Here is a 17238-nt window from a genome sequence, read left to right as displayed (position 1 = left end):
AGCATTTAAAAAAAGAAAAAAAAAGAAAGAAAGAAAAGCCGACAGATGTCTGAGAAATATATTGGTGTTTTTAAAATAGTTTCGATTGCGTTATTGGATAAACTTGTGCAGTATAAATCCTGGGTTTGCTCTTTTAGCGCTGCCCTTTCAGTTCTCCTCAATGGGCTTGTCCATTGCACTCCTGTTGGTTGATATGTTTCTTCCGTTCCTGTAATACAGTAAAAACAGAATATTATCTGGTGTATGGTCCTGCTGGTAACCCTATTGTGGAGCCGAGTTGTTTTAGCAGTTTGGGACGGGGTGCAGCATGCAACAGACTGACAGGACTAGCTATAGGGCGTCTTTTGAGAAGCAGATAAAGCAAAACGTTTTTTTTTTCCCCAAATGGTACAGGTAAACCATTTATTTTTTTTGTACCTTTTTTTTAATGAATTTGAATGTCCGTTTACATAATTTCACTTGAGCAGAGGCTTTTCACAGAAGCATTTTTTATAAATACTGTTCGATAATGATGTTTGGAGGAAAACATTTGTTGGTAATATTTATTGTATGGAATCTTGGAAGTAAATATTAAATAAAGAGTAATGGTTATTTTCCTGTGAAAGGTAGGTTTGTGTTCTGCCCAGTATTGTATTTACTGTTGTATTTGTGTTCATTTGGTATTGTGCATGATTATTCAGAGTGGGCCGTGAGCTAATTCCTAATTTTATTTTAAAAATATTATAATATATATATATATATATATATATATATATATATATATATATATATATATATATATGCTCCAAAAAGAAAGATGCCTGCTAACGTGAATGTTTATTGTTCAGTACATATTGTTCCAGGCTTGCACTACTGTAGCCTTTGTTTTTGTAATGTGGGAGTGTACTGTGGTCATTTTGAAACTGAAGTTGAATGCTTTTAATAAACTTTATGAAAAGTTCACACCTGCAGCACTGTTTCACCAAAAGGCTTATTATTATTATTATTATTATTATTTTATTACAATTGTTACAAGTTATCACATTATACATTATTTCACATTATACAGATATCACATTATTTTTACATACAATTCCCCATTTATACAGTTGGGTTTTTTACTGGAGCAATCTAGGTAAAGTACCTTGCTCAAGGGTACAGCAGCAGTGTCCCCCACAAGGGATTGAACCCACGACCCTCCGGTCAAGAGTCCAGAGCCCTAACCACTACTCCACACTGCTTATTATTACCTAATGGAACCTGCATACATAGGAAAATGAGAAAACAAAATGCTCTGGGCTTGAACTCAAGCTGGATTTTACTGTCCTGGTTTGTCAAAGTGACACGTTTGCAAATCATTTGAATGTGTGCTCTAGTATCTTGTTTAGCTGTATTCTGCTTTTAAATGTTATGGGAACAGGTTTTGTGTACAGTATGTTTTGACCTTGTTAAATCTGATGAGGTCTGTTGATACAGTGCAAGTATGGTGATGTGTGTAATTGAACTGAAGCAACCAGCTGAAGTATTTAAGGATTTTAAGGCAGTGGTGCTGTATAGTTATGAAGTAAATGAGTATCTGTTGAAAATCTCATAGGAGCTAGTGACCAGTATATGCTGCTAGTCAGAAGTGAGTAGGTCTAGTAGCCATTATGTACATTTCTATAAATAATAGTGTTTGTGTAGCAGTATCGAAAACTACATGTGCATCCTTATAGTAGGTCTCGGGCTTGTGTTGTGTACTCCTTTAAAACCATTTTATATTATTATTTAAGGGTTTTGTATAACTTAAAATGAAATTGACATTCTGTAATAATGTAAAGTCTGTGTGTTTTTTATTTAAAATAGGGACCTAAAGTGTTGACCCTAATATTTTATTACCACAACCTTTTCAACAGCAGTTAATTTCTGTGAGAGAAAGAAGCCATTTATACAGTAATGTGACAACCTCCATTAACCATATTTAGAGCCTCTTTCAATCTCTGTTCAGATGTAGGAGTGTGTTACCTCATAAACGCTGACATTTGAAGTAACAAATGACAGTGCTCATTATCTCCCGGTTATAACTGAGCCGATATATTTTTTTTTTAGTACAGTCCAGCATATGATTGTAATTATTTCCTTTCTCTTCCTCCCCCATTTTCCGACATTTAATCCGTACACCCAGCTGTAAAAAGTTAATGCTGAATTCCTCCTCCCCCCCCCCCCCAAATGCTGGTGTGGCTGAGCTCTTCTGACACGGGTCTGTCGTGGGTCAGGGACCTGTCAACATTCGGAAATAATCCCTGCTCTGCACCGCAGACACCCCGGCTGGGCCATTAGGATGTCTGAGCTCCAGCCTGCACTGCAGCGGAGGGAGAGCAAGGCTGTCTGGACTCGCTGTATTCTTTTCAGCTCTTTTCTCTCCCCTGCCTTTAATTTGATGTAGAAACAACAGCTGCAGTTATTTGAAAAAAAAATCTCAAACAGTGGGAGTAGAGACTTGGGAACAGAGAACCTGTTAGGGTGAAAAAACCTGATGCCTCCAATTTAATATAACAGGATAAGGGGTTGGGGGTGGAATAGCGCTCGTAGTACTGACGCTTGTTGTCTGTAAAATAACATTGTGCTATTAAAGAGCCAGTCTCCTTTTCCTGCGTACATTTCCTTGTGTTTACCGGGAGCGATACTTGCCTCCTGAAGGTGCCTCTTTGCTAAATGCAGAGTCTGTGGGAAACCAACCCAGTGTGTTTACTTCATCTCTGTCATCTACAGTACAGTGGGGATGTAAAATTTAAAAAAGCAACTGTGATGCTGTACTGTAGGTGTGGAAATGAAAAGTGAAACAAATAAAAGACACTTGAAATCTACACCTCCTTCTACACCAATACACTGTACGTGTCTGTTCTACTGTACTGAAGGCTGCCTGGAAGGTTTGCAAAAATGGGAGAGGTACATAGTATGAATACATTCTTTTTTTCATATTGCACAGTTGTTGCCTCAAGGTTGCCTCATGTTGTGGTTGAAACTTGTGGTTGACTATCTTGCCTTCAGTAAATTTATTATTTGTTCTGAGTTGCAAGTCGATTTCATAAGTTCCTGTTTTATATTGGACAAAGCTAAAGCAGTGGTTCCTTGTGTGTTTTCATGACCTCTTGTGAGTAAAGCTGTGGTACCTCGTGTGAGTAATGCTGTGGTACCTTGTGTGTTTTCTGGACCTCTTGTGAGTAAAGCTGTGGTATCTCGTGTGAGTAAAGCTGTGGTATCTCATGTGAGTAAAGCTGTGGTACCTCGTGTGAGTAATGCTGTGGTACCTTGTGTGTTTTCTGGACCTCTTGTGAGTAAAGCTGTGGTATCTCGTGTGAGTAAAGCTGTGGTACCTCATGTGAGTAAAGCTGTGGTATCTCTTGTGAGTAAAGGCTGTGGTACCTCGTGTGAGTAAAGCTGTGGTACCTCTTGTGAGTAAAGGCTGTGGTACCTTGTGTGAGTAAAGCTGTGGTACCTCGTGTGTTTTCTGGACCTCTTGTGAATAAAGCCGTTCCTTGGAGGGTTTCAGCCTTTCAAAACCATGTCGGTCATACATTTGAAGACAAACAAAGTGATGTGCTGAACAAAAGCTTTGTGGTCCCCAATGGTTACTCTTCTCCGAAATATATGAGTGCATCATAAGCTTTGTGAATCATACTCAGTAATAGTATTGTTCATGCTTGGTACAGTATAATGTGCTGCAGTAACGTTATAACATGCCAATACAATGGTACAAATCTGATGTTTTTTCCTTTTTATTTATTGATTGATTTATTTATTTATGTAACCAAGAGACTTACCCATTTAGACCGAGGCCTCATTTACTAGGGGATCCTTGTCATTTTATGGAATGTAATGTTTAGAATGTATTTACAGTATTTGTACAATAGACAGCGCACTCTCAACAGATTTAGAAGTGTAGTTGCTTGTAACAGATACTTGCAGTGTAATCGTTTTGAACAGTGCAGTCAGCGCTCAGTCGTTCTGGACTCCAGCACTGTGGAGAATCTCTGCTAATCTGTTCACCCTTGCTGACACCAGCCCTGCCTCTGCTGTTGCATCCAGTAGTCCTCTCTGTGCCAGCAGTGCAGTGACCAGTTCACGTCCCAGTGTTCGGCATGAATCGGAGCATGGAATAATTTACAGTGGGAAGTGGAGGAAATTCTGCAGAAGGACAATGACATACAGTAAATGTATTTCAGGAATTCACTACTCCCTAAAACATATACTTACTACTTTTGCCCAGGAATCATCTTGACTGTCATGGACTTTGCTGTAATTTTAAAGTAGATCATGCTATAAAATAGTTCCAGTAAATGCTGACAAATATATACAGTAATGTCACCAATTTGTGCTGTAGGTCTCACATTTTTTGAAATTGCAGTTTGCTAGGGTTACCATATGACTCCATATACACTGGGACAGCTTAGGCTTTTCAACTCCCATCGCAGTGCATTCTGGTACATTTTACCTTGGGTAACTCTTCACTTTGTTTCTTTGAGAAGCAGGACTACATTTGCCAGAATGCATTGGAGTGTGAGTTAAAAAGCCTGAACTGTCCCGGTGAACATGGAGTCATATGGTAACCCTACTATTTGCCAATTGTTTCACTACAAAGCCATGGAAATACATGATAGGTAAGATTTACTAAAATCTGCCCAAAGTGAGGGCTAAATGTTACACTACAGTTTTTCAAAGACCTAATTCTACAAGTGAGCATATTAAGATTAGCTATTTGTCCTATGATTTTAAAAAACGCAGTTAATTGAAGTTGAAGTAATGTAATGATGTGACAATTTTATTTTATTTTATTTTATTTTTTTGTATGTGGTGAGGACATTTATGACAGTTTAGGCAGCATGATAAAACCCTGGTTAAATTATAACCTACCACTAATAAACGTTTAAAGGTCTGCTTTAGTCATGGAAAATAAAATTGATTCAAATTTGTGTTTTCCACGAACAGTTTCATGTTGTGAAGGTTCCTGCATGTGATTTAAATGATAGTATTGAGGGTTTTCTTTTAAGTTTATAAGTTTTTTTAGTGTGTGTGTGTGTGTGTGCGTGTATATATATATGTGTGTGTGTGTGTGTGTGTGTGTGTGTTTGTGTGTGTGTAATATATATATATATATATATATATATATATATATATATATATATATATATATATATATATATATATATAAAATAAGTTGTTGACTCAGGAGGTAGAGTAAGTACTGATATAACTTTGCTAATAGAATAACACAAAAATGTGACCAGTAGTAACCAGCTGAATGAATAGTTAGTTCATGATGTAGTCAATCAGTCTTTATTTTATATATCATGGATGTGATGGGTATACACTAACTAAGCCAACATTTGACAGTATTTTGTAGCAGTGTATCTTCATCTTTTTTAAATATTTATTTTTTGTTTTTGAATTGATCAGAAGTACCTGTGTTTGTTTCAAACACTCCTCAGCTCTGTGTAGGCTGGCGAGCTCTGATTTATTGCAAGTGCTCTGGGAGTCTGTCTGTTTCTCATTCCCCGCTTATCTTCCGTCACCATGTTTGCACTCCCATGTCAGTGCTCTTTGACTGCTGTTAAATTGCATGGTTTTGTGGAGAGAGACAGCCCTGCTGCTCCCAGGAGTATCCCCCCCTCTCCAGTACAGACAGTGGTAATGACGGGCGGGTGTTTTAGTGAGTGTGATGTGCAGGTGCTGCCCCCCTTCCCCATGCAGACAGAGCATCTGCAAACATCTGGAAAATCAAACACACTGCACTCACAGTACAGACCCTTGTGCACAGAGACCAGCCTTTGCAATAGCAGGGTCTGTAGCAGCTGTCTAAATAATCTTCTGTGTATTGGTATTGATTTCTGCATTGTTACCTGCCACATTGTTCATTGTCAGTTACTTAGTGGATTTTTCACATGTTAATATAAGATCATTTTCCTTTTGACAAACCAGTAAGATTATATATAGCCAATTTTCCGGTATGTTTAACATCCGTTTGTCAAGGGAAAGTGTGCTTGAAAACAGAACAGTGGAGGAACTTGTAGGCTTTTCATGCCATGGCAACTACACCTATTTAATTCTATTTAAATCTATTAATGGCTTGAGAAGTCATTCACTACATAGTTAATGTCATAATGATCTACTATTCTTTTCTATTTAAACCTTTTCAGATAAATATCAGGTAATCCATCATATTAGTGTAGGAGCTGCTTGTGATTTTCCATAAATGTGATTCAAGCTTTAGAACAAACTGCAGTGTTTGTATCCCCTGCTCTGGATGCAAGTCCCTGGCTATGAGTGTGCTGTATGGGAGGCGCCAGTACTGTCTGCATGTCTTTATGGTTTTACTTGTGTGAAGAACCGTAGGTTCAATTGTGATGAAAATGATTGAGGATATAAGAGGGTGCTTCCTATCTTTACGTACTGTACTATACAAGCATAGGTGCAGTAGAAAAATGTTACACTTACATTGTTGCATAGTGTATCTGGTGTGCCATTTATCCCATTCTGATAAAACATAGACCACTACATTCTTTAAGTTTAGCAAGTCATGGTGGTCTTGCTTTTTCATGATACCGCTAGCTTTCATTTTGTGTTTTGCAGCCGTGGCGGGGGTTGTGTGTTACTAATAACCTACTTGTTTTTTTATCATGGACTCGTTTATGGGATCTTTGGTTGTCCCACAAAGGTTACAAAAACAGTTAATCACAGATGTGGTGGCAGGTTGTATTAAAATAGAGAGCAGAAGCGTACAGTGATTCCAGTGGCAAAGCAGTGCTGTAACTATTCAAGAAAAAAAGCCCTAAAGGATAGATTAAAAAATAATTGGGGAAGGAAGTCTTAATACTGTAGGTAAGATTTTTAGAGTGTTGGCAGAAGGAGTACAAGCCCTCGGAGTTACTGATTCGGTTCCAGCACGGAGCAGTAGTTACTAAAAGTAACCTCGCCTCCGTTCCTCCCCCAATGAGTCTCTGTTACTGAAAGTACTACAAGTTCAGATGGTCTAACCTAGTTCCTAGAAGCAAACAGGCCACATGTCCAAAACCGAACTGACAGCAAGCTTACATTAGAGATAAGGACTAGATGAGCTGCTGTATTGTGTGTCCTGATTAATCTATCCCACGGACCTCCAGGGCATGCTGAGACACGCAGCAGCGCGACATTGGCGTGTGTCAAAGCTGCTCTGTTTGTAAACAGAGGCTTTTAAGTCTCCCAGCGCTGCTGTCAAGTCCAACTAGCACTAAATGTCGTGACATTTAAAATAAATAATACTGCTAAAAAATTGTCCTCAAGCTGCAGCCAGTCCTCTCGGGTCCTGCACGCATTCCGGATATTTTCAGGGAAACTATTTTCAGGAAGCCTTTTCCTTCCAGCCTGTCCAAGTTTTGGGAATGGTGCGCTCCCAGGAATGCGTCTCAGTGTCCAAGAACAACGTCCAGACAAGAGTTCTTCAGTAGCTGTGTGTGTGTGTGTGTGTGTGTGTGTGTGTGTGTGTGACAGACAGAGTGAGAAAAGAGTTCTGTCCATGGTGTCAAAGCTGGTCTCTGGCAGGTGATGTGCTTCTGGATAAACAGCCTGCCAGGTACAGTAGTGTGGTGAAACAATCCCTCACGAACTGGATAAGGGCGTCTGCTAAGAAATAAATAATAATAATAATAATAATGTTGCTACTTTTCTTTCTAATGCTGAGAGAGCAGCAGTTTGTTTACTGTAGTGTTAGGAATGGCCAGGTTTCCAGTATTTGCTGGCTGCTTAACCCATTAAGTACCAAATGCATTTTGCATTGGAAAAAAATCAGAACGCAAGCTGTATTTATGTAATTTAATACGTTACATTTAGACCTTTGCAGATACCAAATTAGAGTAAGTTATCATAATATAGTTGGAGGAAATTAAAATAGCAAGTAGATGCTGCCAGTTAAAAATGGTCCAAAAGATGGCAAAGTAGCCTGTCCTCAAATGAGGACAATGGCACTGAATGGGTGAAGCTCTCTGGTTTCACTTGGTTACTTGTTGGGTCACTACTGTAGCTCTCCACATTGCATTGTGGAGATGCAGCCAGTACACATTGCATTGTGGAGATGCAGGCAGTACACATTGCATTGTGGAGATGCAGCCAGTACACATTGCATTGTGGAGATGCAGCCAGTACACATTGCATTGTGGAGATGCAGCCAGTACACATTGCATTGTGGAGATGCAGCCAGTACACATTGCATTGTGGAGATGCAGGTAGTTTGCTTGCCAGACGATGCTATGAGCAGCTCGGTGTGCAGTAGAATCCTCCTGGAAGTACCTAGAAGACCCCAGTAAAGAGAAACCTACAGTATGCAAATACCGCAGGTGCTGTCCCAAGAGAAGTATGCAAAATTACAAGGTTTCACCTGAACAGGGTTATGAAGAACTCGGGAGTGCATTTGAATTACAACTGGTCCAGCTGGTCTAATCTGCAGCGTTTTGATATTGGAATAATATTCAGGTCTATGAATTGAATACTCTAGGACTTAATTTTCCCTATTTTTGTTTGAGATCTCCCTACAGTAGTACAGGGTGTTCTGTTAAATGTAATGACCTCATTGATTGAAACCCAGTTCTTTCTTTCTTTCTTTCTTTCTCTCTCTCTCTCTCTCTCTCTCTCTCTCTCTCTCTCTCTCTCTCTCTCTCTCTCTCTCTCTCCTCATCTGAGCATAAAACCACTAATTATTCATAGGGCACTGCTTTTGAATATAAAATAATGCCTGCCTATGCAACTGCACTGCAAATACGAGAGTTCTGTACCTGCTGACATTGAAAGGGAGAAAACAGAATCTTTTAATAGTTTCCCACAGTCTATTGCAAGCACATTGCAACACATGCCACAAGCACTGTTTGTAGTGTGTATTTAAATTGGTGGTTGCGATCAATATATCTTTATATGTATTTTTTTCTTCTTTATATATATATATATATATAATGTAACTAACCGTTTATCCGCAATGATCAACCAACGTTAGTTTATTATTGAACAGAGACGATTAATTCAGAGATTGTAGATCCTTCCAGAGTGTTTGTACACTGTGTTGTATGTGCTCCGTGCGCTGTCATTGCTGGTAGTGTCACGTGAGCTGTTCAGTGTGTTGATATGTAAATAAATCCTGTTCACCTGCGGGGGGCGTATCAACTTCAACCTCCGTCTCGATCTCCTGTCTGTCACTCAGCAGCGAATGCACGCACCTACACTTCAGACGACTACTCTGTCACAAGCATTAATACCCTGTATCTTTCTAAACAAGGGATTTAGGGGAGCTCCCTAATAAAAGCTGAATCTCAAAACAATAATTGTGTGAATGTAGTAATTGTTACAGCTATGTATAATGGTATTTAAAACAGGATTCATTTTTACATATCTGCCCTTCCTCTGGTCCCACCGCAGTCAGATATGCAATGGATTACTGTGGGTGTGTCTCTATATTAAGCTTGTAACAATAACGATAACAATCAAATTATCTATCGATTGGGACCCCACGATAACAAATTGATTTTATATATATAATTTTCTAATTTAGTAGTCAACAATTAGTTTTTTTGTTGTTTTCTCTCCAATTTAATAGTGTCCAATTATTTTTGTTTAGTTCAGCTCACCGCTACCACCCCCGCGTTAACTCGGGAGCGGCGAAGACGAGCACACAACGTCCTCCGAAGCGTGTGCCGTCAGCTGACCGCTTTTTTTTCACACTGCAGACTCACCCAGAGCTACAGCGTCGGAGGACAACGCAGCTCTGGGCAGCTTACAGGCAAGCCACAGTTGTCCGGCCAGACTACAGGGGTCGCTGGTTCACGGTGAGCCGAGAACATCCTGGCCAACCTAACCCTCCCTCCCCCGGGCGACGCTCGGCCAATTGTGCGCCGCCCCCTGGGAGCCCCTAAATCGGGAGCCCCTAAATCGGTAAATCGATAATATTTTAATGAAATCGAATATTCCCTTAAATTAAAAACGTGTCTTGTATATAATAACTTCCTGTTAAGGACGTAATCTGTGTTGTTGCTTCTAAAAGTTACTGAGTATGCGAACAAATACAGGATGGTGATGCAGAGATCAAGAGCAACCTGCTTTGTTAATGTATTTTATACATATTATTTTGTTTTAAATCAGTCCCAACGGTAGCCGTCTGTCTTGAGTGAAACTAGTAATACACAATCCGCTGCAGTAATTACTGTGCAGTCAAACCTGCTCATGCGACCACCTTTATTTAGCGACCATCTGCTCTAAGTGACCACTTTAAATTCCTCCCAATGATATTTGTGCTTTTATTTAACTGTATTAAGCGACCACCTGTCTAACGCAACCAGCGACCACAATTCTCTTACCCAGCAACAGACTCAAACCTGTATTAAGCACCCTTACACAGGGCTATTGTTATAAGAAAAATATGGTTTTAAATGGGATGTCCTAAATTCAAAGGAATACGGTAACCACTCTAGCGGACTTTTATCCGTAATCAATAAAACAACAGCGCTCTCTTGTAAAGGAAGAGAGAAAACGTGGAGAAACAAAAGGCCCTCCTAGATGACAGAACTAAAGTTGTAAAAAGTTGTAAACTTGTAAAGAGAGTAAGTGCCAGAAAAACTGCTGAAAAATTCAATACTAGAAAGACGCAGATACAGCAATTTGAAACGGAAAGAACTAGGGCTTGAAGTTTTAGGTTTTTATTCTCGTTCACGGGACTGTGTTTTGAGCTGATTCAGTATCTTAAGTAAACGGTTCATTACTAAACAAAGCGATTCTTTTTACCTTGATGTCTTAATTGACGTTCTGATTCTGTTTCACATACATTATTCGAACACAAGAGCAAACAATGACATTAATCACTTCCCCCAGATGCTACTGTAACTTGCATTTCGTTCTCGCACTTCCCTGGGAACCAAGTAGCTTCCAATGTGTGCATTTCGTGTTGTGTTGTTCTTTCCCGCAAATTTAACAGAATGTTCTAATAATTCGGATGTAGCGGCTTAAGACCTTAAAGGCAAACCTTTAAAAGGAAAATAAACACTGAAAAATTCAAGCCATACTTATATGAGTACAAAAACAATATGCGCGGTAATCGAAAAATATATTATGCTTATGCTGGCGTTGGTTTCAGGATGCAAGACATACATAATTACAGGAAAGCATTTCAGAGACAAATAGAAAATGTATAAGTTATGGGCCCTCTTTTAAGAGACCACCTGTGTTACGAGGCCACTATTAGACTGTCCCTTGAGTGGTCTCTTAATACAGGTTTGACAGGAAAATTGTTTTTTTAATTAATCTTGGACACTCATTTAACAACACCAGTTGATCTCCTAGGATACAAAACCCACGCGGATGCTCATATCTACCAAGCAGTGAGGAGAGCCCAGAGTGGTTACTGGCTGCTGTTAAGTGTCAATCAATAAATCCTGTCCAGTTTTCTTTTTGAAATTGAAACAAGATTATAATCACATCAGGAACCTGGACCGGTACACATAACTTCATTGGATTTAAGTGCAGGGTAAAAAGTACACAAAATAGGCAGTTTTCACGGTGAAGAATGAATTTCACGGTTCATGTCACATTTTTGATCGCCGTGAAATAGATAGGGCTTGGTAATGTATAAGAAACATAAGAAAGTTTACAAACGAGAGGAGGCCATTCGGCCCATCTTGCTCGTTTGGTTATTAGTAGCTTATTGATCCCAGAATCTCATCAAGCAGCTTCTTGAAGGATCCCAGGGTGTCAGTTTCAACAACAATTCTCTGTGTAAAAAAGTGCCTCCTATTTTCTGTTCTGAATGCCCCTTTATCTAATCTCCATTTGTGACCCCTGGTACCTTTTTCAGGTTGAAAAAGTCACCTGGTCGACATTGTCAATACCTTTTAGAATTCTGAATGCCTGAATGTGTAGTCTTCTTTGTTCAAGACCTGAACAGATTCAGTTCTTTTAGCCTGTCTGCATACGACATGCCTTTTAAACCCGGGATAATTCTGGTCGCTCTTCTTTGCACTCTAGAGAAGCAATATCCTTTTTGTAACGAGGTGACCAGAACTGAACGCAATATTCTAGATGAGGTCTTACTAATGCATTGTAAAGTTTTTAACATTACTTCCCTTGATTTAAATTCAACACTTTTCACAATATATCCGAGCATCTTGTTGGCCTTTTTTATAGCTTCCCCACATTGTCTAGATGAAGACATTTCTGAGTGAACATAAACTCCTAAATCAATGAATAAATCCACATACGTGTATGAAAGTGATATTCTACATATTCAAGTATCGAGGTTCAAAATAATATGGTCAGCCGGAGAATGTGTCGCTGTGGAAGGTTCTGTTGCAGAAAGGGTAGGCTACCTCTAATGTACTATTTGGAAAAATGAAGATATAGTTGTAATCACTGAAGATAATGCAAATCTAAGTGTAAGTGGCTAAGTCATGTACAATTTTGATTAAAATACGACAACAAAAAGTGAAATTCATTTCTGCAGCCGCGGCACTGGCAGGGACTGCTGCATTCGCTAGAAGCTGGGCTACGTAATTCAGAAATTGTAACCCCAACAGCAAATTTGTAAAAAAAAAAAAAAAAAGTGAGAGAGAATTATTTCCGTGAGAATAGGCCATAGTGTTTACATAGTTTTCAAGACTTTTTTTTTTTTCTCCTTTGGACAGTGGGATTGATTTTTTTTTAAAATTTACCGTTATATTTACACTGGAAATTCAACAGATTTTGCACTTTAACAAAGTCTTAATAAATAGTCCTACAGATCGATCGATCCCGTTTGCACCTCGTTACTGAGCAATTACTGTACTAGTGTGTGCTGAGAAACTGAGACTGACAACACCAGATGGGATGACAGAGGGAAAAAATTATCTCGGCCCATAAACGCCCAATAAACTTTGCATCCCACGCAGAGGGAGAACACAAACGTAAAACGTCATTAAGTGAGGCTGGCATTGCAGGGGAGATGAAAGGAGGTTTCAGTTCTGAGTGGCTGTTTTGTAAGCATTATGAATGCTTATTCACCACTGCTACACCCCGTTAGAAAATGGGCTTTATCTGTACATTTGCTTTAAAAACTCGCCCAGAGAAGACTACTGAGACACGGACATCAACTCGTCCTCATCAGATAACCGTGTGTGTGTGTGTGTGTGTGTGTCTCTTCTAACAAATTGGAATCACAAATCTGGGACGCACTCAAGTCAGTCGAATTTGAGAAATGTAATTCAATCCACTAGTTTCAATCTGATTGAAGACTATTCCTGGAAGTTCTTGTTAAAACAATGAGCTGGGTGTAGGATTTTTAAAATTATTACTATTTATTTTTCTTTTTAATCTTGGGGAAAGCAGGGGGTGGGGAACATTTCGAGAATACATTTTAAAATCTTGACCCAAGTGTCACCATACGTAAACTGTGCCTTGCCTCCCTTCAATCAACGCTTGGAAAGAACAGACAAACAAATTAAACAATAAGTGTATTTTCAGAATTGAGTTCAATTTGAAAGACAGAAATAAGGATATTAATTATTTCCCCATGAAACTGTGTTCCTTCCAAACCTCATGAATATCTGCTTTTAGCATTAAATCCAGAAGGCCTTTTTGGGGGATGATTTTTCGCTCTTGTATTGTGTAGCAGAAGCAGTGAAGTCTTTCTCCAACTACAGTAGTGGGGGTTTCATACCTTTTCCAGCTGTGCTTTGGGGGCGAAGCTGGTTTAAAATTCTAGCTATGTGACACTGTCCATTTTGTTACCTCTTTTATGGCATGTTTTAAAATGTTTGCTCCCCAGATCCTAGCCAGTCCCAAGTTTTGTGTTTCCATTTAGCTGGCTTCAATTTGTCAAAATAAAAAAATGGTTGCGCCTGACAGGGCAGACATCAGCACCCAGGCAACCCGGACAACACCAGGGGGGGGCCCACACACGTACAGAAATACAATTGCAAAGATGAGTAAATGTACTATTTCTGTGTCAGCTATCCTAGTCAAGCAGCCTTCAGGGCTAGAAATGTTTAGTTTTTACTAAACTAAAATGTAGTATTATTATTATTATTATTATTATTATTATTATTATTATTATTATTATTATTTGTTTATTTAGCAGACGCCTTTATCCAAGGCGACTTACAGAGACTAGGGTGTGTGAACTATGCATCAGCTGCAGAGTCACTTACAATTACGTCTCACCCGAAAGACGGAGCACAAGGAGGTTAAGTGACTTGCTCAGGGTCACACAATGAGTCAGTGGCTGAGGTAGGATTTGAACCAGGGACCTCCTGGTTATAAGGCTGTTTCTTTAACCACTGGACCACACTGCCTCCTATAAAAAATATATGTATGTATGCGTGCAGTGCTGTGAATCTTTTTAGATCTCCCCTTTTTTTTCTTTTCTCTTTTCCTGCTTGCATCCTTTTCTCTTAGTCCCATCTCTTCTCACTCCCTATTGGCTTCCATCCTTCCCAGTTCTTTGTAAAGCCAAAAACAATTGGCTGATCTCGACATAAAATTATACAAATGTGCCAGTTAAAAACATTCTATAATTACTTTCCAACTATCAAGTCTTATTATCGTAAACGCCTATTATAATTATATGATTTTACACCATCAAAAATTAAACCAGCCTGAACTGCAAAAAGTATAGTGTCAAATTTTCTATGTAAATTTAGAAAATATTATTTCTGTAAAGTGTGTGTTCTGTTTTCTTTTAATTGTGTACTAAGTAGGCTACAGTAAAAAAAGAAAATGTGCTAAAATCATTTAGTTTTAAATTAAAAATAATTTACTATAGTCATGTGTAAAATGCAGCAGCAGGATTTATTTTGTGTTACCAGTAGGCTAAAGTAAAAAGAAAGTGTGCTACAGGTATTCATTTGATTTGTGTATAGGCCTGTCGTACAGATTTATTAAAAACAAAAAAAAATGTTTTGTTTTAATCGGAGAACTCCTGTCTCCAGACGTGTCTGGTTTAACGAGGAACTACTGATTTATGAAAACCTTTTTGATAGAAAAACTGGAGGTACATTGCCCAAGGCCTGGCGCCTGCATTGTTGATGTGCCACAGGGGCATCCTGTTCACAGACTAAACCAGAGGCAGACACTAAAACAAGCATCTTGAAACCCAGCTCAAACAGTCCGAGAACTGCTTGGAAATACAGTATCCCGCGGATATGCCGTACCACAGTGCACGGCACAGCAGCTTGATCAAAACAGAGATGAGGAATTCAGCATGCCAGTGCACAGCTCTGAGCTGCCTAATTGGAATTTTCAGATCCCCCTTTTTTTTTTTTATAAATAAAAGATGAAGTCACTCTCTTCTTGAATTCCGTGCTGCAATCCATCGGTGTTATCCTCCTGCCAAGGAATTTTAGCAATCAAGTAGGTCAGCGAGTACTGAGGAATGGAAAAAGTGAGCCGTGCGGCCTGTCTGAAAGACACTCTTGAGAATTTATTTGCCAGCCACAGACATTCTGATAGTACACCAGCTTATTTTTACGACATTTCTTCTAAAGTGGTAATAAAGCGGAACCGATTAACACTTTTTTAAAGAGGGGATTCTAATTTATTTTTTGTTTTCCATGAAATGCAAATATACCCAAGGCTGGACAGATTACTCAAGTCAAACAGAAACAGCCCATCCCTTGAATGGGAAGCAGTCCTGCTAATGGGCCTATATCTGAAGTTCTCTCTTCCTCTCTCTCTCTCTCTCTCTCTCTCTCTTTCTTTCTTTCTTTCTTTCTTTCTTTCTTTCTTTCTTTCTCTTTCTTTCTTTCTTTCTTTCTTTCTTTCTTTCTTTCTTTCTTTCTTTCTCTTTCTTTCTTTCTTTCTTTCTTTCTTTCTTTCTTTCTTTCTTTCAAGCAAGCAGTAGAGAAAGTTAGTGCCTTTTTAGTTTTTACTGTCGATCACTACTTGTATATTGAATTCTAGCAGCACTGATTTATAGTGGTTTTCTGTCTAGATCCCGCTGCAAGATGTGTAGCTCTATCTGCAGTACTGTTCATCCTATTGTGAAGTAGTTGGCATGGGCTTTTCTTTAAACACATGTTTTAAGGGTATAAGAATCTAGGCAATGGTGCACTTTGTTTTGGTCTCTGATACTGTAGGTTGGGCCATTAGAGGCTATATATTAACAACATCTGTCCCAGATGTGATTAAACTTTGTATAGCATTTGTTACATTTATCTCAAGAAGTTGTTCAGCTTGCTGTCATGTATGTCGAGGTTCACTACCGACACTAAAATTAGGGGTAGATGTTGGGCATTTATTTAATTTATTTTCTCAATCAAATTAGAGTTTCGCATTGACCATGGGATTTGTCATGTATGTATTATTGAAGCACGGTATTGTTTTACTTCCCTGTGCTTTTAGGGTGCCAGTGAATTTTGCTTGACCTTTTCTGTGTGGATAGCCAGTTACTGCTATAACTTAATAGTTGCAGGGGGGAGAAAGTGAGTACCTGCCCATTGCGGTAAGCGCTAGCTCAAGGGACTCTTTGTTGCATTTGTGTGAGAGGGACCTCCCCATAATATTCAAGTCCTAGCAAGGGTTGGGGTCAATTCCAATAGCTTTTTAAAATCAATTCCAAGTCTTTCAAAGGAATTGGAATTGAAATGGATATTTTAGAGACATAATAGTTGTTGTGATCAACTGCTTTCAGTTGAAGCCAATTTAATTGATTAGCAGTGACTTCAATTTAAGCAATTTGTTGCCACTGTGAGCCACTCATTTTAACAAGATAAATGCTAATTGCAATTTGTTGAATTTGATTAAAAGGGAATGCGAATTGGAATTGGGGGAATTGATTTTTGGAATTGAGTGAAACAAAGGAATTGACCCCAAACCTGGTCATAACCTTTTAACATAGCTCTAAAATCCTATTTTAAAGTTAAATATACAGCATTGTTTCATGAAATGGTGGCTTCAGTACCACAGTGTCCCCCTGTAGTTGCCTTTTGCTGGTACAGGGTTAAGCCTTTAGTGTTGGTTCACAGCACTGGAGACCTCAAAGGACTTGGAGAGCCCTGAAATCTCTTTAAAGAAGTCATCACTCGTGAAATGTGGGGCATGTTGTTTTACATCGGCCACAGAAATCTGTGAGAAATGTGAGGCAAGCTAGAGTCACGGCCTGGTCTGTTTGAAGTTGTGCTCTTGTAAAGCAGCAGCAGCAGCTGGAGAGGGAGAAGGAGAGTTCCCTGGGGAGTCCTTCCACCAGCCATCGTAAAACTTCAGAAAAGAGAAAATAAAAAAACGCACTTTGCAAGCCTACTC

The 17238-nt window shown here is 39.0% G+C and overlaps 1 protein-coding gene across 2 annotated transcripts in view; it reads left to right on the top strand.

The window, feature by feature from the left end:
• The window catches only part of bop1 (BOP1 ribosomal biogenesis factor), an 86553-nt gene that overhangs the window by 44190 nt on the left and 25125 nt on the right, over positions 1 to 17238 (top strand). Inside the window, exon 1 of one of the 2 annotated variants that reach the window (XM_033993827.3) lies at positions 2884 to 2907. The exons of the other annotated variant lie outside the window; for it this stretch is intronic. Coding sequence (XP_033849718.1) covers positions 2899 to 2907 — 9 coding nt within the window. The 5' untranslated portion in view covers positions 2884 to 2898. Of the gene's footprint in view, positions 1 to 2883; positions 2908 to 17238 lie in introns of those variants that run through there. 2 annotated transcript variants of the gene reach the window in all.

The sequence above is a fragment of the Acipenser ruthenus genome, chromosome 3 (assembly GCF_902713425.1).
Source record: "Acipenser ruthenus chromosome 3, fAciRut3.2 maternal haplotype, whole genome shotgun sequence".
Classification (NCBI taxonomy): domain Eukaryota; kingdom Metazoa; phylum Chordata; class Actinopteri; order Acipenseriformes; family Acipenseridae; genus Acipenser; species Acipenser ruthenus.
The sequence above is the reverse complement of the archived record's forward strand: the minus strand, read 5'-3'. Positions and strand labels throughout refer to the sequence as shown.